This window comes from Colias croceus, chromosome 5 (genome assembly GCF_905220415.1).
Source record: "Colias croceus chromosome 5, ilColCroc2.1".
Lineage (NCBI taxonomy): Eukaryota > Metazoa > Arthropoda > Insecta > Lepidoptera > Pieridae > Colias > Colias croceus.
Window position 1 is genome coordinate 6,179,446 of NC_059541.1, and position 20,795 is coordinate 6,200,240.

General features: G+C 33.2%; 2 protein-coding genes across 3 annotated transcripts; one reads left to right on the plus strand and one right to left on the minus strand.

Annotated features, from left to right (window-relative positions):
* Positions 1–269: 269 nt before the first annotated feature.
* LOC123691853 lies at positions 270–3,320 on the plus strand. Of its 2 annotated transcripts, none has more exons than XM_045636439.1 (2): positions 270–747; positions 2,464–3,320. In XM_045636439.1, exons 1-2 carry the CDS (start codon positions 420–422, stop codon positions 2,589–2,591), a joined length of 456 nt encoding a protein of 151 aa, XP_045492395.1. In that variant the 5' UTR covers positions 270–419; the 3' UTR covers positions 2,592–3,320. The 2 variants fall into 2 exon arrangements, with proteins under 2 accessions (XP_045492395.1, XP_045492396.1); XM_045636440.1 differs by having other exon boundaries at positions 2,271–2,582.
* Positions 2,753–20,708, minus strand: LOC123691906 (pericentriolar material 1 protein-like). Its single transcript, XM_045636492.1, has 29 exons — positions 20,311–20,708; positions 19,754–19,859; positions 19,315–19,497; positions 19,146–19,243; positions 18,872–19,069; positions 18,502–18,651; positions 17,719–18,324; positions 17,116–17,271; positions 16,817–16,915; positions 16,454–16,651; positions 13,139–13,264; positions 12,793–12,898; positions 12,620–12,709; positions 12,385–12,484; positions 12,143–12,276; positions 11,814–11,924; positions 11,175–11,314; positions 10,372–10,451; positions 10,179–10,257; positions 9,905–9,990; positions 9,162–9,240; positions 8,914–9,001; positions 8,712–8,779; positions 8,436–8,556; positions 6,727–6,845; positions 5,971–6,068; positions 3,792–5,322; positions 3,083–3,158; positions 2,753–2,908 (listed from the first exon to the last, which is right to left on the minus strand). Exons 1-28 carry the CDS (start codon positions 20,443–20,445, stop codon positions 3,087–3,089), a joined length of 5,157 nt encoding a protein of 1,718 aa, XP_045492448.1. The 5' UTR covers positions 20,446–20,708; the 3' UTR covers positions 2,753–2,908; positions 3,083–3,086.
* Positions 20,709–20,795: the final 87 nt, after the last annotated feature.

Sequence of the window (20,795 nt, forward strand, 5' to 3'; positions counted from 1 at the left end):
CAGCTCCATTGATAATTCAGGGTTGCCAGATAATGAAAAAAAAATTAGTTCCAAATTAATTAATTTCATCTCTTTTATGTCGCACTGTAAGTTTTATCAACACCAAAATTATTATTAATCTGAGCAGGTTTGTGTTGTCTGTCCAATTTTAGTTTGACAGTTGACAGCTGCTCCAAGCTAAAAAACCCGCCGAAACGACTGTTCGGTGACGAACGGCTCGGTGTTCGATTTTCGCATCGGTCATCGGTTTTCGTCGGTCTGTGTCGTCGGTGTAGACTGTAGTGTAAACTGCCTTCTAACTTCTAACCTCAATCAATATCATTGCAAATATTCTAAAAGTTTTCCAAGTGACTGCTATAAAGAAACGAAAAAGATATCATATTCTCTTTATATCTTGTACTAATCAGAAAATACTAGAAATGCCTGCCAGCAGTGTTGATTTGTATCTTATGCATGATGCCAAAAATAATTTTGACGCCATAAGGCCAGCACCCGTATATTGCAGTGAATCTAATTATTTTATGGGCCCTTGTCGAAATGTGCACATATCGACAAATTGCTATTATGGGTATCACGACCCCAGTAAAAGATCTGACAATGAAAATGAAAATACAGACACAGAAATGCTCGACGTGACAAACAAAACTATGCAAACAACGAAGTCATCGCTCAATCTAATAGAAAATAATGCAAGAAAACGGAGTGCTGATGACAGCATAAGCCCGGCGACGAAACGCCTTCGTCAAGGTAAGCATTTATAAAACGTATACTGTGGAAGCCTCATTGAATTACTAAAAAAAAAATCTATAATTAATTTATTACTTAATTTTGTATTTCAATGAGGATTCTTGAATATACGGTATTATTATATCTTTTGCTATTAATTTCAGAGGATTCCTTTTTATTTATACTTAATTAAATTGAAGTGGGAAGTCTTAGTTATTATTTTTTAACTGCTTTCCACATTTTTTTTTTCAAATTTTTGTTGCTTTTTCAATGTTCAGTATTTTGTATAAAATGAAAGATTGTATTTCCTTCAAGTAGATATAAAACTTTATAAGAACTTTTTACAAGTTTGTTTTGAATAATATTGTCAATAATGTAGTGTTTTGAAAACCTAAATCATACATAGTATAAAAGTAATTTGAAATTAAGAGTTATGTATCTACTTGGAAGTATTTTATCCCACTTATTTTATATTATTTATTAATGTTGTAGTAAAATTGTAAATTAATTATTAGCTGTATTCAAAAAAGGAGAAGGTTCTCAATTTGTTTTCCATTTTCTTTAAAATAACTTGTAGTTATTATGTATTGTATAGATAGCTACTTATATGTTGTGTTACAGCCTATTTCTATATTGTAGAACTAGTTCAGCTTAAAAATAGTATTTTTTTTAAACTATTGTGAGATTTAAAATCCATAATTGTATGTGAGTAGCAATAATTGATTTACACTATAACTAGTTAGGGCTTTATAATATGATAATAGCAAACAGAATTTAGAATACTATAAAATTTTAGCAAAAATGTATATTATGATAATTTTTAATTATTTTTATTTGTGTAGTTCATTATAAATTATAACTATGATCCATTTTCTATTTATGTAGGTATAGTTATTTCAATTTCTGGTTTTGATATCTGTTTTATAAATTTATTATATTATATGGTAAGAGACTCACAAAATAAAGATTTCATTATCTTGCATAAGAAATTGTCACACAAATATTATGGTCTTGCACTGTATGAATAAATAGAAGACAGGGAATAGAACTTATCATTAATATAGACACAATGACTTTGCATTCACTTAACTGACCATTTAATTTAATTGTAAATAATCAGAATGTTTAATTTAGGTTTATATTAGTTAATTTGTTGTATCAATACAAATATTGAGAATTTTTTGTTATATTGAAAGACAATATAAAATTTATAAGAAATATTAAACACATTATAAATAACAAAAAAGACTCATTGTTGATTATATTATGTTCATATTCACAATTCATCATACTTAGTTTGTTGTAACACTTTCTAAGAAACAACAACACTTAACAAAAAGAATTTCTGGTATTATGTAATTTTTAAATTTTGTTAACTTCAAATACCTATAGGTATCCTCTCTATGCAATTAACTCCTAATTATCAAATGTAAATATTTTATGTGGTAAATAAGTCGAGGTATTTGGAAAAGCAACAAAATGTAGGCGAGACTTCCTACAATGAACACTGAGGGCACACTATGACAGAATTCGATTTATTTCAGAGGTTATGGTGCCAACAACTTCCAACTTCAACCCATGTTTACTGCGTCCAACCCACAACAATCCAGATATTTCTCGTTGTCTCATGGTCCATATGATATAGCTTTATATAAAGTTAAATTTACTGTTCAAATTAAAAATAACATAATATATTAAATGTTAAAGGTTATTAAGTAATGTTAATTTTATCTGCAGAAGTACAAACAATGAAAAGTAATGAACCTGAGACAAACGAGAATATGCAATTGGATACAAGTTCAGAAGATTTACTGGAGACACTTTATTGGCATTTACATGGCGGGAACTTTTATCAGTGTGTGTGATTAAAAAAATTAAAAACCTAACAGTGATAAATTGAACCTAAAAGACTTTAAGTTCTAAACATTATAGAATAAGAAATATTTTTTCAAGTATTATAACTTCAAGGGTTTTTCTTAATAAAGATAAACTAGGAAAAGGGAGGTTTTTTATTTAAAAACAAAAATACATTTAATTTATTTTATTTGTGCTAAATAATAAATAATAATTACATAAATGGTTATGTAGAGACAAGCAATTACAAGTGATTAAGAAAAAATATTAATTAATTGAATATTAATAAATAAAATCACGTCATAATGTCAAACTTCTTGAGTTTAACCTGAAATAGACAAAAAAAATATTAACAATTGTTTGTTATTCTTTTCTGTTGCAGGTCCAGAAACAGGAAGAACTAATTATTTTTGTTTTCAGGAGTCACTCAAACAATAAAGTTGACCATTACTGGTTAGCTGTTTTGAGTGTTTGTATAATAATTATGAAATATTAACATCACCTTTCTATTTTTCAGATAAATCTTCCATGTGCAGCCTTGTTGGCACACGGTCAAGTCCAAGCCATTCTGCTTCAGCCTTTAATGCAAATACAATATTACAACTTTACACACTATACTCAATATTTAGATTCATTTTTTTAATGTTTTAGGTGTGTAATGTTTTTATAAATTACTGTGATAGTCAAAGTACCTGAGTTATTTGTATTGTTTTATTTAATAAATGTTATATTTGTAATTACAATTCGTTTTATTTTCCTGCAAACTCATTCCAAACTTTAATTTAAAATATTACCTTGAATTAGCAAAGAAAATAATTTATATAGTGAATTTGAATAATTTTATGAGTATGAGAGCCATTTCAGTCAAGACAAAGTATGTGTTTTTAGTAAAGTTAGTAAACTGAATCTTACATAATTACTAATTTGTTAATTTGTATTATAAAAAAAAAATCAGTAATGGCCTTATTATAATAGAGACCTTTACAGTTGACAGTTGATATAAATTGAAAACGCAAATAAATATTTTCATGTTTATTACATTAAAAATACATGTAGAAAATTGTAAAAAGTTGAATTAAATTCAATAGTATAGGCAATACACGCAGGTGCCGTAAGTACAGTGTTATAAATAGCGGTTAGTTATTGTTATTATTGCGATTAGCACAGTTCATTAGTGGAAGGCATCTACAATAAAGTACTTGTCGAATTACCTCTGTGGGGGTGACCTCCTCAGTGTCCACGACGTCAGGCAACGCTTCAGCATTCCCTCCGTTATCGTTCTCCTGTCTCGAAACGTTCTCTCCGACGTCGGAGTGGCAAGTTTGATCGGCCTCAGCTAAATCGCCGTTATGCATCTCTGAACATGATATTAAATCGGATTTTCTCTCTTGATTGTTATCATTGATATCGGTCGAATCGATTTCCATATGGACGTGATGCCCCGGCCACATATCGTAAGGACATCCGTTTATCTGATGCAATTGAGTTTCACTTGAACTGAACAAATTCAAGGATCCAGCGACGTCTTGCAAAATAGATGGGTCCGACATTTCGCTATTGTGGTGTGTCGATTCTTCCCCGTCGTGATTAGTTTCCATCAATACTGTCAAATTTTCTATTATATCGCTCGAAACATCGCACACTCTCATTCCTTCGTATTTCAAAAGGGACTCCATAAGTTTTTTAATATTCCTAGTATCGGCGGGATTGTTAACGATAATGTTAGCTAAGGCTTCTAAAAGAGCTGGAGTAAACACTTCTTCACTTTTATGGAGTAAAAAGCGAACAATCTTGTTATCAATTTGAACGGTACTTGAGCACCCATTTTGCATACACCCATGATAGGGTCCACTTTCGGAAGTAGTCGTAACTGCTTCATTGAAGTCATCTTGCATAGCATCACTATTTTGGTTCTCAGCGACTGGGCTGTATTGGGAGAGTATGTTACGAATCGATTGTAAAACCTTCTGTCGTAATTGGTCAGAACTAATGTATTTAAGTTCTTTGAACAACTGTATCAGGAAGTCAGGATGTGATTCGTTCACGCCTATGAGCGTCGTCACTTCGGAATATATGCTCTCTCTGAGCAAGTCAAAAAGTTTCGACGTCGCCTTATCTTGCACCTCGCGACTCGTGGACGCCAAGTTGGGATTGGGATTAGCCGGCTCGGAAGTGCTGGCTATGTTGACGTTACTGGTTTGAGAGAAATCTAGCATGTTATAATTCCTCCTGTTGGCGGAATTCTTAGACGGCAATTTCGCGGATGACTTTTTCTTACTGTTCGTAGTCGCGTTGAGATTATTGGAATGAGATTGGATTATTTCCGGTATCGGGTTGGCGATGTTGAGATTTCTGAAAGCGTTAGCGGCCGCTTCTTGCCGATGGTTGGCGTTGGCGCTCTCTTCTAAATTGCGGGGGGTGGCAGTGCCCTCCTCGTTGTTCTGATTGACGTTGAGGACGTCGGGGGCGGAGGAGAAGGAGAGCGATCTCTCGTAGGCGACGTTTCTCCGGTGTCGATTGGGAGCGTCGTCGGTGTTGGGCGTGTGTTGAGCGCCGCAGTGGGAGGATGTGACGGCGTTGGAGTTGCGCTTGGGCGTGACGCACGGCGACGTGGAGGAGGAGGTGTGGTGCAGCGTGTTGTGGGAGCGCTCCACCAGCGGGTGGGGCGGCGCGGGGCCCACGCCCAGGTGCCCGCCCGCGTTCGTCTTGCTGTTCGTCGAGAGGAGGTTCTGACGAGAATAACTGGAAACGAATTACAAATTGTTATATACATACGTAGCAACTTTGCACTTGACGATGTTATATCGCACGAAATATAATACAAACAATCACTACAGATTAGAAAACAAAATCGTTCGACGTGTCTGTTTGAGTCTGTTCGATCAAAAATTACAGCAAATATTTTCATTCTATTTTCACCAGTGGATACTGGATAGCGTGGATCTTGAGGAATGTTTTAGTAAGTTTATAATTTGTTAAGGTTTCGACTATGAGGTTGCAAGTGGAAAGCTAGTTAATTATAAAATAAGTAGTTAAGTGTTTTATTTCCAGTGTTTTTTGATCATGTTCAAAGATTCCAAAAATCAATATTTAAATGTGAACAAAGCAATCGTGGTATTGAGAATATAAGGGATAGGTAGGGATATTAAAAATAACAGTGTTAAGTAAAAATAACAAACAGGGGAACACTATCACACATTTCTTACCCTTAAAACTAACTATAACTTCGATATGTAATAATAAACCTATTTTATTATACCTATGAACTAAAATAAATAATTTTGGTATTGATTTAATATCTGAAATAAAGAAAATAGATACATAAATTATCATATATTATTCAAGTTTGCATATTAAAAAAATAAGTATAATAAATAAATAAATAGATACCTTCTAAAATTGTCCCAATAGTTGTTAGCCCGATTTCCGGGTGGAACTTGGTTGTTTAGCGTATGAGACGCTGTTTCCGCACGCCAGCGTTCTTCTAACTGGAAAATAAAATAATTCTTATCGTGTGATTGACAATGTGAAAGCGACATCTTCTATGATCATAATAAAAAAAAGGTCAGTGAATTAGACATAAATCATATTCTCAATATAAATAATCGAATTCACTTCCAAGAATAAAAGAAATCAAATCTCTATACGTATATAAAATTCTCGTGTCACAATGTGAGTTATCAAACTCCTGCGAAGCGGCTGGACCGATTCTCATGAAATTTTGAAGAATCGGCTAACATCTATTTTTCATGCCCAATTTTCAGAAATGGTTCAGAATCGATAAAATTTTCGATCTAATGAAAAAAAAAGTTTTTTTTTAATTAGATTTCATTCCTGTCCGCCACTAAAAAGCGAACCTGTGGACATTACAAAAGCACAATTCAGTTCAACAACCTAGATAGGTAGAAGTTAGCACACACATAGGTACCTAAATTTGGCGATGCGCGCACGCACACAAGTGCATTGATTATCGCGTGTTTACGATTTAGGAAATTTTTAAGACATTTTCAAATGAATATTTCAAATGTATCTTTGGTTTAATATCTAGATCGTAATTTAAAATTTGGCTGGTCATTGAAAACTAACCCTGTATAAGGGCACAAGAACAACGTGTGCAGGGTCATTTAGTAATAAATGTATACTGACGTGCGCGAGCTGGTCCCGCAGGTGGTGTATGTCCCGCTGGTGCAGCAGCAGCTGCTGCCAGCACCACGCGCCCCACGCGCCGCACGCGCACCCGCACGCGCACGCCCCGCACATCACACCTGCACATACAAATAAATATATTATATTATGTAACACGTAGTACTGGAAAGCTTACACTATGTTTCATTTATTAATTCACTAGCTTTCCACCCGCGGCATCGCCCGCGCATTCAAAGAAAAACCCGCATAGTTCCCGTTCCCGTGGGATTTCCGGGATAAAACATATCCTATGTCCTTCTCGGGTATGAAAATATCTCTATACCAAACATGCAAACTGTATCAAGTGCGTGATTTTCTAAGTGAAGATTTACGTGTGAGGCTTTGTGAAACTTTGATCTTATCAAAATTTAATTATGCAGATGCACTATATGGGACAAGATTATTGGCAAGAACCGAACGCGTAATTAGGAGAGTCCATAATGCTTGTGCGCGTTTTTGCTATTGTATCCCTCGAAGAGCGCATATCTCTCCATTTCTTAACAAATCCAACTCGCTATTTATAACTTTTAGGAGAGAACTACATTTTAGCGTACTTTTGTTCGGTGTTGTTAAGAACGGTAAACCTGCATACTTGCATCATAAACTTGACTGGGCCAAAAATGATTATAATACTAGGTTCGCTAATTCCGGAAGCATTAAGTTATCGCAACATTTCTCTTCGTCATTTCGTGGTAGTTTCCGTTATGCTGCTTCAAAGTGCTGGAATAATTTACCTCCCCCTTTACGAAATCTTTCTTCAGTGCCATGTTTTAAAAAACGTCTGAGGTTTTTGTTGCTCCAGCATCAGAAGCAATTACCGATAGGAGTTCGGCCCGTCGCCACATATTTGAACCATTGATCATTTTAAGGTATTTTATTGTGCATTTATATAATATCTAACACTCTCCCACTGTTCGCAAAATAAAATTAAGGTGCACATTATATTTTTACTTTACCTATGCTACATAAACACACTTTCATAATTATATGTATCATTTAATACTGAATCATTGCATCTGTACAGTCACGTGGTCTCCTCTGAAAATCAGTGCAGCAACACATTTTAAATAATGGTTGCTGCTTTGCTGACGGGGAGTCCTTTTTGCCTCCATTACTATCTTTTTTTTTCTGTTTTGTGTATTAATTACTAAGAGTTACATGGTGGCAAATAAAACGATTTCTATTTCTATTTCTATTTCAAATTGGTTCAGTAGTTAAGGCGTGATTGAGTAACAGACAGACAGACAGAGTTACTTTCGCATTTATAATATTAAGTATGGATTCTTCCATACATGTTTTTTTTAACATTTTAATATGCATTTTCAAGTATAAGTTTTAAAGTAAAAAAAAAACGTAAGTTTAAAGAAAACAAATATTGTCGGACTTCAATAATAATTAGTACAGTTCACAGTTAAATAAATTTGTCCCTGTAGTCGTCAGATACTTTACAGGGGATTTGGAATTTATAAAATTTAGAATGAATGAATGAATGGGGATTTAAATATATTAAACTGTTCACATGCGTTTGTGTACCTTCATGTACCTATCATATACGACCTGAAATATATTTTTGTATTTTCAATACTCAATCACATTGTGTTACACGTGCAAGATATAATATAAATTAAAATCTATCATATTATTTACATTGAAAGTAGTATATTACTTACCGCCATAAGGTAGCATCATGTTAAACGGCATAGTGGGCGGGAAAGACATCTGAGGCGTTCCCAACAGTCGCTCCATTGTTTGCGAATGACTGTTCTGCGTGAACTGATTTGTTCGCATGTCCTGCAAATTTATAATATGATAATATAAATAATTTTCTGAAATTCAGTTAACAAAAAAAAATAACGTGTTTTCTTGAAATTGTATTGACAGTACTTTGATTTAAACAAGTTAGTTTTAAATTAAAATTTTAAGTTCAATTAACTTATTTTGTATACCTGATTTGATTTGGAATTCCAGCAGGGCGGAGGCATGTGCGGGTACGGCATGTTACCGATGTGTTCGCCTGAAGAAACAAAATCATTAAAATAATGCAAAAAGTACTTCCTCAATTTTGTAGTTCAGGCGTAAAAACGGAATAGACATAGACAGATTTACTTTTTTTATTTATAATATTTATAATAAGAGGTCAAATCTTACTATTTTGCACAACAGGTGGAGTCATGTTTACATTCGATGTTTCAGGCCGAGGCTCGTGTCGCGCAGACACATTATTTTGTTGCGGGATCTGTCATCAAAAATGTAATATTAATAATCCTGTAAATTCTAAATAATACAAACATTAAGTAGCTTTCTTATATAATACGATAGATCATTAACAAAACATTAAAAAAATGTAAGAACAAACAGGCAATTGTTATTGTTATTTAAAAAATAAATAAACTTACACTGTGTTCTTCAGAATGTCTCTCCTGTGTTGGCCGACGGCGGGCGCGGTTGCGTTGGTTCGATTTGCCGCGTGAGACACTTAAATAAAATTAAACATTTTCCGTTTTATAACAATTGAAACGATGTATTTCAGTTTTTATTGCCACTATGGAATAATTACACATAGCTCGATGTGGAAAAATCTTGGAGGAATTTATTCTGCGAAATCGGTCAATTACAATAAAGTGTTTAAAATAAATAAATAATTTTAATTTAGGCAATGGGGAATATTCATGTTTTTCTTTTTTGTCTTAAATTAATAGTTTACTATTTTATAACGTAGAAAAAAATATTAATGGGCTTCAAAATACTCTAGATATTTTTAAAAATGAAATTTAAATCTTTTAAAAAATGTAAGCAGTTCAAACGCCGCCATTGTGCGTGCGCTTTGCGTGACGTCACATGACACGTCCAGTGGGTGTTTACCTTGTGTTTACTATGGAGTATGGAGTGATGATTCATACAATGTCGTGTCAAATGACGTCACATTTCGTTCGACCAGTGGTGGCGCGTTCTGGCAGTTTGAATTTCGCTCACTTATTTTGCACTTTTTGAATATTATTTTAAGGGTTTAAATAAAAAGTAAATAAAAAAAAATCCTTTTCATTATAATATTACGATAATAAGTATTCGAGAAAAAAATATTTTAGGCCATTTAAAATTTTATGCATATTCCCTATTATAAAGAATGTATATAATTTACCTATCAGTATCACTGCAGTATGCGCTCGCAAGTTGAGACGGTGCTGTGTTCACGGAACGACTGCCGAGTGCGCTATCACCCCCTCCCTAAAAAATTGAAAATAAATATTAGAGTAAGCAAATTCATGATGAATTACCTATCAAATACTTTGTTAGGTTAGGCAATTCTCACTTAATAGTGTTGCAATGTGGAAATGTAAATGAAATTTAAAAGCAATCACATAAATCACAAATTAAACGTTTTAATCTTTATAATATATTTAAATAATACGTACACGGAAGTTTTCTGTTTCTCTGGAGTTTTGTGACTCCATTTGTATATGTTCCGAGCGAGATTCGGGTTCCTCTGGTTCACTGAAATAAAAAACACAAAACTGAATTCAAATGCTACCTAATAAGGAGTAAAAATTACGTTAATATTCAAATTATCATATTTGTGACATATCTTAATTAACTAATTTTTATTACCTAGTATAAGATTGATTTGCGACGGACGCTGCTCGAGAATCGGGTTTTACTTTCGGCACCTCTGTAGTAGCACTTCTAACCTGTATAGAATATAGATATTTACAAGAATTCTCTATAAAATCAAACATCGAAAAATCTCAATCCTCAAATCTCAACGCGAAAATCTCTCTAAATTCAAACGAATGAAAGCACCCTGGATTTTAACCATGACGAATACGCTTCGCGCACGCATTTGCGTGATACATATACGAGAGCTACGATGTATAGAATATGAAATAAATTAAAACAAAATCTGACGGCGCATAATTTCTACAAACAACAAACTTTGTATAAACTATGCCTTTCTTTTCTATTTTAATGTTATTTTGTCCTAATTTTTGTTTGTGCAATAAAGTGTTATAAATAAATAAATAAATAAATATAAATAAATTTCGTATATTTCAATGGTATTATAACAAGCATTGCATACATCAATTGTGAAAATTTCAGCTTTCTAGCAATCACGGTTTATGAGATACAGCCTGGAGACAGACAGACAACGAAGTCTCAGTAATAGGGTACCGTTTTACCGTTTCGGTACGGAACCCTATAAACGGGTTATAATATATCAGCAGTATAGTACAGGGGCCTTAGACAAAGTAACAATTACAAAACGATAACGAAGTTAGAAAAGGCAAAAATGTATGGGATTGACATTAGATAGACCACGTGATCTAACGCGGCGTATGTCAATCCTATACATTTTTGCCTTTTCTAACTTCGTTATCGTTTTTGAATTGTTACTTTGTCTACGGCCCCTGTACCTCCTTATTAAGCAGCGCCTCGAGCTCCCTCTGCTTGTCCGCGAGCAGCGCCCGCAGCTGCATCTGCCTGCGCTCGGCCGGCCCGGGGCTGCGGACGCGAGCGCTCTCCTCGTTCACCTTCTTTTGCTTGCGGCGCGCTTCTACAATGGAGATTGGAATGTTAGGAATCGAAAAAAATATCTACACTAATATTATAAAGCTGAAAAGTTTGTTCGTTTGAACGCGCTAATCTCGGGAACTACTGGTCCGATTTGAAAAATTCTTTCGGTGTTAGATAGCCCATTTATCGAGGAAGGTTATAGGCTATATATCATCACGCTAAGACCAACAAGGGTGGAGCCACGGGGGTGAAACCGCGCGGAGCAGCTAGTATAAAATATATTATGTGACTAAATTATCGGATTAAGTTTGCGAACATACATTCATACTACGAGACACGTTTACGGGTTTTAAATCCACGAGATTTGTGAACTTTTGAAAATTAAACATTTATTAGAACAACCAGCACTTATTTATGGTCATTCGAGCTTTTATTTTCGTCAAAGTATAATTCCAATGCATTTTTGCTGCTGTGCTGGTTATTTCAATGAAAAATATTATCCGTTATATTTGGAAACATGAGCACCAAATAAAATTTACCTTTATTAGTGACCAAATCCTTGACGCGCGCCCGTTCACCCATTATTTTTTCAGTCTCCATTCGCAATTCTTGCGCCAACTCTTGTAGAGAATTAATGTTTGCCTCGTGACCTATAAATAGATACAGCGATTAATTACATTAACATTCTATTTTAAATTATTTGTTTTAGTCTATGCCAATTTTATGTTATCTATATAGATTTATTTAGAGAAAATACTGGCTAAATAAAATGAAAACCACATAGTAAATTACCAATCCAACAAATGAGGAACCAACATAATATCTAAACAAATGAGAAACTTAAAGGAGGAAAACTAATAAAAATTACCTTGAATTTGTTGCGGGGCGTGCCGTTGCACCGAGTGCTCATTGGTTAGCTTGTGTCTATGTGGCAGCGGGTTCTGTACCCGGCATAAGCTGCCTTCCGACCAACCCCCTACGCTCCCGTCACATTCTGATTTACTGTACCAAAAAAATGTTGAAATTATTAACAGTGATGGAAAATATATACAGACGAACATAGAACCTCAACCTAAATGTTTAAAAAAAAAAACAAAACAAATAACTTACTTGTCATGAATGTTATTTGAATGTGAAGGCATGTGGAAAGACTCATCAGGAACTCCGGATAAATGATCAGCCTCATATGTTTCCACTGATCGCATGAGATCTGTAAAAAATAATAATTTATGCAGCACTGCAACTAAGGAAATTAACTAAACTGCAAGGAAAATGTTGATAATTAAGTTTCTAATAAAAATCTAAAGGATAAACAATTGGGATTTATGCTTTAAAATATAAATACCTTTAGTTTTTTGTAAAGCAGTCTTAATAGCTTTTATTTCCATCATCTTGAAGGGGTCTTCATTCTTAAGATTGACACCCTGCTTGTTACCTAAAGTCAAAATTTAACATAAAATGTTATCATTTACAATTAATAGTAAAAACAATAAAAGGCAATAAGTGATGAAATGTTACATTTTCGTGACGGTTCATCTTCGCCACTATCTTCACCCGAACTGGAGTAAGTATTATGGGATGGCGCGATACGAGTCACCATTTGTAGCTTTTGGAATTCAGTCACCTAGAAAAATAGACACACTATAAAACCACGTAAAAAATCCTACCTAATACTGTTAATTCTTGAATTGATTTATCATTTTAACAATGTCTATTGTATACATTACAATGATATTTTTATAATAAATTAAATGAAGAATAAATAAGTTAATGTAAAACAAATTGAGCGCAAAATAAATTTGCATACAGAATCAACAATTCTTTTGAATCAAATCTTTTTATAACATTATAAATTATAATGTACCAAATTTTCCATATGCTGTTTTTTCATCTGCAACTCCCGCAGTTTGAGCTGCAGCATGCGCCCGCGCTCGTGAAGTATTCCCTCGTCATCTTCCACTTCACTATCGCGACCACCAACGGCTGCTTCCTGTATTTTAATTGATGTACTTGGCATAATTGTAGTGAAAGCAGAATGGAGGGTAAAAAAAATGCAAAAAAATAAAATAAAAAAAATCATTTCAATGGAAACAAGTTAGAGATTGGTCTTTTAGAAGTTTTGCCATGTTTTTTATTAACAATAGATACATTACTTGAAACATAATGTTACATCTTTGCATAAGTTGTGAATGTGATAAAATTTTTATGTTTACTCTATCCATCAAACTACATATATACAGGGTGTAATCGTTAAGTGTGCACAAGCGATTATTCCGTAACTATTGCAGATACCAAAAAACTTTAAACTGATATAGAAATAGATAGGGAGGCGAGGTAGCTAAATGACGTAATTCAACGGCGTCGTCGAGACTTATCAAAATCGAAAGAGAAAATAATTTCGAAAAGAAAAGCTTCTATGGTAAAAACCATTTTAGCGGTGGGTTTGGCGTGTACGGATTTTCAAAAATGTAAAAAAAAACAGTTACTTGGGCATTCTCGAGCGCGTCAGATATTCATACTACGTATGCCCCAAGTCCCTCTGATAACAACGGTATACTAATCTGCCGGTTTGCGTGATGGGACTAGGCATATAAATTCGTCAAAAATGTACAAAAAAAAAAATTACTCGAGCGCGTCAGATTTTCGGAAGGGGTGTTAAGTAGGCCCCAAGGAAGCTCCCCTTAAAAAAACTGACGATTACGACATGACGATAAGTTATGATGAATTTTTGAAAATGCAGAAAAAAAGAGTCCTTTTGAAATACTCGAGCGCGTCAGATTTTCATAGGGGAGGTTTATCTCGGTATCCTGAAAGCATATTTTCTTAATCTGACAAAAATGTTGGTGGGTTCTCTTAATCTGACCGAAAAAGGTTTGTGGGTTTCTTTTTTTTAATCATCGTTATTTCATATCAATTTTTCTTAACTCCCTCAGTTTTCGAGATATACACAAAAAACCGGGAGTTTGACTTTTTACGATGCTTCAAGTAAAAAAAGTTTTAACTTTGGACAAAAATGAAAAGAGACCTTTTTTTGTAAAATAAAATTACCTTTTTTGTTTATTTAAACTTTTTTTTTTGGAAAAAGTAAAGTTCGCGACTTATATGCTGCAACGCGTTTTTCGGAAGATGAAATGGCTCCTCCAGACTTCCGGTCATGCGGAAACCGGCAGATTTTGTATTTTTAGTAAGTTTTAGATTATATTCTTCAAAATAAAAATAAAAACAATCGCGCTCGAGAATGCCGGATTAACGTTTTTTTTTTACAAGTTCGCGACCCTATAACTCGGCGGCGTCAAGGACTTATGGTCAGATTAGTTAAATTTAGTCTTAAAACACTAAAATCAACCCCCAATATCTTAATCTGACGCGCTCGAGTATTTCAGACTATCGATTTTTTTTTACTAATCTGATCGTATATCCTAGGCGCGCGTCACTACATATAGAGCTAAATAGTTAACAAGGTTGTTCTATTAGGTCTAAGGTATATCTCATATCTTAAACTGCCACGCTCGAGTATTACAGAAAATTCCCCTCTTCGCCTCCCTATCTAAAAGTACTTAACCTAATGAGAAAAATTGCCATAATAAATTTTTAAAAATAAAACGAGAAATATCCAAAAATGTTACATTAAACGCTCCCATACATTTTATTTCCCATACATTTTGTATTCATAGCAGATTTTCGAAGTGATGTCCTCATTGTGCAATACAATGAGGAGCTCTATTTACAGTTTCTAAATGAACTTCCCTTCAAATTTGCGAAGTAATTAAAGCAGAAAACCAAAAAAAGAACGAAAAAGCTAAAATCTTTCATATTAAATGTACTAGGTTGATCCAAAAGTAATGATAATTGGGTATTTCCTATGCATATAAAAATATAAAATAAATGTTTTTTGCTTGCTCATGTATTCACTAAGTAATCACAAAAAAATCATATCAACAGGCCACGTTTCCAATTATTTACATTAATTTGAATGTGAACCGTGCGTGCCAGATGTTTCCCGACGAAAAGAAGAAACAACGATTCGACATGTAGAGGGTAAATTTCTAAATTTTTAATGATATCAGGATAATTTTTTGTCACGTTTTGTGATCATGGACGTTACCCGAGTTCACCATGTTTATGCTGAAACCAAAAAACAATCAATGTCCTGGATGCGAGCTTCCAAAATGACGATGAAGAAATTCAAAGTGAAAATCAGTAGGTTAGATTAAAGCGGTAGTTTTTTGGGACGCTGAAGGAATAATTATGGTGGAATATTTTAAAAAGGTAGCCACTTTATTGGGCTCTTACTAAACACCAAATTAAAAGATTGCGGTAGGTTAGTAAGGAAAAGAGACATGGCAAACTGCGGACCTGAACGCTGTTTCACCAAGAAACGCACCAGATCACAAAGCCTCAGTTGCGATGGCTGCCATTCAAAAATCGGCATTCCAAATGCTTGAACACCTACCTTATTTTTTAGATCTAGCTCCTATTTACTTTTATCTCTTTCCTCGGCACAAGAAACACTTTCTTAGCAATAAATTATTTTAAGACGACAGCGAAGTGATGGCCGCGTGGAGGGGTTTTTGTGGATGAAGTCAAAGTTTTTTTTTTTAAGTTTAGGAAAAAAAATATTGAAGAGCATTTTCTAGTTAGAAGACTATCTAGAGAACGACATAATTATAATAACTGTAATGCGCTTGTTTAATATTGATTATCATTACTTTTGGATCAACCCATGTACATGGGATATTCGTATCTCATACTAAATGTATGGGAGGGTTTCAAGTTATTTTTTTTAGATATTTCTCGTTTTATTTTTAAAAATTTATTATGGCCATTTTACTCATTAGGTTAAATACTTTCGATATCAGTTTAAAGTTTTTTGATATCTGTAATAGTTACGGAATAATCGCCTGTGCACACTTAACGATTACACCCTGTATATTATAAATGTTTAATTAAAAAAATACATTAAATTATTTTATTACAATCATTAACATACCCAATTCTGATACAACCAACAAGTAAAAAAGAATGTGTGTGCCGATCGTGTCAGAAGTGAAACTTCTTTGACAAGATTCAAAGATACCAAAATCGTCGCCTTACTCGATGACATGACGGTATTCCCATGGGCCATAAATGTAATTTTACTCTCAACGCACCTAAACAAGTTTTACTTCAGATAACTTACCTCACTGCTAGCAATATTGCCATCCCTCATGTGATATCTCTCGTCGCTCTGCGCAGAGTGTGTAGAGCGGCCATGTTCGGCGTCCATATTGTTAGCGTGCGGGTGCTCCGACGCTTGCGGCAACGTGGTCGCAACGCCGATTTGATTCGTTGCGTACATACGGTTCGGATGATGGTAGTTTGCGTTGACGGAGAGATTCTTAAAATTGAATTTTAATTCAATAAAAATAATAAATTAGTATCCCGTATCGGGAAAAACATTTTTGTTTTCTCTTGAACATTTTATAAATACAGAAATCAAAATTAAAATACTTTGTGTTAGTTATGAAGATTTTATTTAAAACATATTTTTTTAGATATTTACCTGTGAACCTCCAAAGTTGTCATGGGAAGTTGATGCATGATGCATTTCCTGATTCTGTCTTTCCTTGTTTAATTCTTCCAATTGCTGCTTAGCTTCTTCCTGTATGGTGTACAAAAATATATTAATATTATAAATAAAACATATACGAGTACTTTTTTATATCTTATTAAAAATATGGATTCCATGTTAATATAAGAACAACACTAATTTAATCTAAAACATAGTAAGCAGTTAAAATTAAGTATTTTAACATTAAAAAATCTCCTTCAAAATGGTTGATCAATAAATGCCAATATTACCTGATACTTTATAAGTCTCTTCTGTTGTTGCTTCAAAGCTGACAGTCGCATTTGAGACATTTCCATTTTATTTTTAATTTCATTTTGCCACAATTCATTTTCACTGTATACAGATCCGTTACTCTGGACGGACACAGGTCGCACCACAACATCCTGCTAAAAATTAAATTTGGAATTAATTTAATTGAATAAATAATATCTTGAACTAACTCAGGATTAATACACATAAAACAGATTTTAGTGGTAGGCATTGTACATAGAAGTGCCTTATTTTTCCTAAATTTAGTAAGCTTATGTAGTATTACTAGCCACTTCCTTGGGTTTTATGGAAATTATTAAACCATAATTGATAATTCACTTTTTTGTACAAATGCCTGCAAACAAACAACAATAAATTGCTTTCCATTGAATAATTATTGGTAATAAACCTTGGGGATCATGTTAAACATGGTCAAATTTTTGTTATGATAATGTCAAATCTTCATGTATGTATTAAGACTGCTATGTGATGTTTGTTAAATTATTTAGTAATGTAAGTGATTCACATTCATTCATACATGCGGTCAACAACACCGACACACATTGTAGTATTATTCCACACACCGCAACCTTTTCTTCATTGTTATTTGCATCTTTAGTCATATTTTTCATTTCTTCAATCAAAGCCATTTTTTCTGCACACGAAATTATATTCTTCTTCAAAATTTCGTTCAGTATTGCATCATCTTTCTTATCATCAGATTCATCACAAGTTATTGTTTCTATTTCTTTTATTTCAACACCACTTTGTTCAGGTTTTTCAATATGTTCATCACTGTCATTACTCTGTGGTTGAACAACTGTAGCTTCATCAATATTTTTATTTACAGAGAGTGTTTTGTTAAGTTGTTCATTCTCTATGTTGGTAACTTTTTTCAAATGATTGTTACTGTTACTAGGTAAATTGTCTTCGTTAGTACTCTTTACATTGCTAGGTTTATCTTGAGTATTAGTGTCTGGACTATTAACAAGATGCTCTTCATTTTCATTGTTATTGTTATTGTTATCAATGTTATTATTATTTGGTTCCTGTTTGTCATCACTCATAGCATCTAATGCTTCAGAAGTTTTCTCTAAAAGAAGTGATTCTAATTTTGTTTCACTTTCTTTTAATTTCATTATCATTTCAATTAATTCATCATACTCTTCTTTAGTGTGTTCAATAAAAGCCTATGTAAAAAGGTAATTTATACAAGCCTTTAAATATAAACTTTAATAAAATATACAAATTTAAATAAACAAAATTAATCTGAAAATTTTCAGAAAATTTTATGGAATATCAAAAATAGAAGGTAGGTAATACATTATATTTCTATGTGCAGTTAATATAATTAACTAAGTACATACCTCATCTTCAGAATTACGCATAGTGTCAACTAGAGATGATGTCACTCTAATATATTCCCTTATTTGTCCAAGTCTTCTTTCAACTGATGCAGCATCAGGGCAAGCAGCAACTATTGCTTCGCCCAATGCTCTTGCAGATTCTCTATGTACCTAAAAACATACAATATCAAAATCTATACAATTTTATACATATTTAAGCATCTATAAGTACTGTAACTGTACATAATGTAAACTGCCCCATCTAAAAATATATTTTATTCCTATTATATTTTTTAATAATATACATTAATATATACTTTATAATATAGATTAATTTTATATATATGAAATATTCCTATATTCAAAGGTATGATACTGATAATATACTCACATGATTACTTTCATTGATGTTGCTAAAACCTCCTTGCCCTGGATCATACATGTTATTCATCAAATTGACAGCCTTTGTGCCTGATTTACTATTTGAGCCTGCTGAGGCTGTATTATTATTGGAATTATTATTTCCCTCAAAAGTATTCCGATTTGAGTTAAGATTTCTTGTCAAATTCTTTCTGTTTTGATTTGGAGTCTACAAAAAATATTTCAATCAGCAATTGATTTATAAAATGAAAAAAAATATATATATATATAAACAAAATACAAACATTGTAAGACTGTGACATATTCCCTGCACAAGTGTTTGGTGTTGTAGGATTCACAATCATTACAGCAGCTGCAGCATGATTTGAGTGTGGAATTAAACCTAGAAAAAAGTTTATTAGATATATTTGCATTCATTTTATATTATTACGTGAATTACAATTTATTAATTACCATTCTGCAACTGATGGGCGTATGGATGTAATGAATGTGAGCCAGATGAACTTGCATCATCCGGGATATGTTCCCGATCTCCAGAAAGATGTTCCCGATTCTGCACAGTTAACGGAAGAGCCCGTGGTTGTGGTCTAACAGGAACAAATCTTCCAAATCCACTCTCGAAGGAAACGGAATTATCTAAAGTATTAGATTTTGTTAACACATGGTATTAAGTTTAAAATATGATTTTAAGCTTATATATATTTTTATAACGAATTACATACTTATACTAAAATATATTCTAATGCAACTAATGACAGTAAATTTACTTAACCCATTGAGCCCCGAGCGGCCCGATCAGACCACGACACAATAGATTTTCTATTGTGTCTGTGATTCCGGGGGCTGAGTTATTAAAATCAAATTGTATCTTGAATGAACACTTAGGACTTACCTAGGTCAGCCAATTCCTGGTCTGATGTATTGTTGGTCTGTTTTCTGGACTGATTACAATTACTTCTTGGATTATATTCTGACACTGGCACCCAATCTAAGGAGGTCTAAAAATTTTGTTTTTGTAATGACACCATACAAATTTGTAACAAGATATTTTCTCCTGTACCCTTTCACATTAAGAAAACTTTGGACTTATTATACCTTTTTAGGACCAAATTTAGAAAGACAACCACCCATATGTCATCACTAAATAGATATGTTTTATATAATAAATTAATTAATAATATAAATAGATTGAACAGGAATTTTTAATATGAGTAGGTAAGCTGCACGCTACAATAATTTGGCAGAAATCCAACATACAGAGTGGATCAGTTTCTAAAAATAAAATATTTGCTCTGAGAAACTTCAAACAAATCAGTTGTTTAGAAACACGATGGGTAAATGAGCGTTACAAAGAATTATATTGTGCACATTAGGTAAATAGCTCTTTTTCGGAGTCCCGTGTGTTTAATTGAAAATAAAATAATATTATTCAGAAATAACGAATAGTACCGTCACTAAATTCGATGCCATATCTCGTCTTGTGGGCGTCACAGCCTCCTGGGGTACATTGCAATTATTCCGCACTTTGGTTTTCGGGATAGTACCCGTGTGACCTGGGTGTCGATCTTTATTTCCAGGAGCCATAGTCCGGATTAGTTCTTCAGATTTATTTTTTTAATTTCTCTATAGAAATTTGTGTATTGTTGTCATGTTTCAAAGGTAATAAATATTTCTGAGCAGAAGGTGCCTAACTATTATTAAGTGTAAATTGTAAACATCATAAAATTGATATTTGAAAATCTTTTTTATATTTTCTCAGATTTTTCTTATTTGAGCGACTTGCGGACGCAAACGAAAATTATTGCCAAATCAATTTATCGTTGTGACATTGACGTTTGATGTTTGACACCATGGACACCATTATTGCATAGGTTATAAATTAAATTATGCGTATTGAAATGAGCCTATTTTTATGAAGATATTAATATTTATAA

Coding starts and splice junctions, on each gene's coding strand:
- LOC123691906 (XM_045636492.1), bottom strand. CDS start 20,445: ATGGCTCCTGGAAATAAAGATCGACACCCAGGTCACACGGGTACTATC. Junction 12,899..13,138: donor AACAGCATATGGAAAATTTG/GTACATTATAAT, acceptor CTATTTTTCTAG/GTGACTGAATTCCAAAAGCT. Junction 5,323..5,970: donor TATTGGGACAATTTTAGAAG/GTATCTATTTAT, acceptor ATTCGTTTCCAG/TTATTCTCGTCAGAACCTCC.
- LOC123691853 (XM_045636439.1), top strand. CDS start 420: ATGCCTGCCAGCAGTGTTGATTTGTATCTTATGCATGATGCCAAAAAT. Junction 748..2,463: donor GACGAAACGCCTTCGTCAAG/GTAAGCATTTAT, acceptor TTTTATCTGCAG/AAGTACAAACAATGAAAAGT.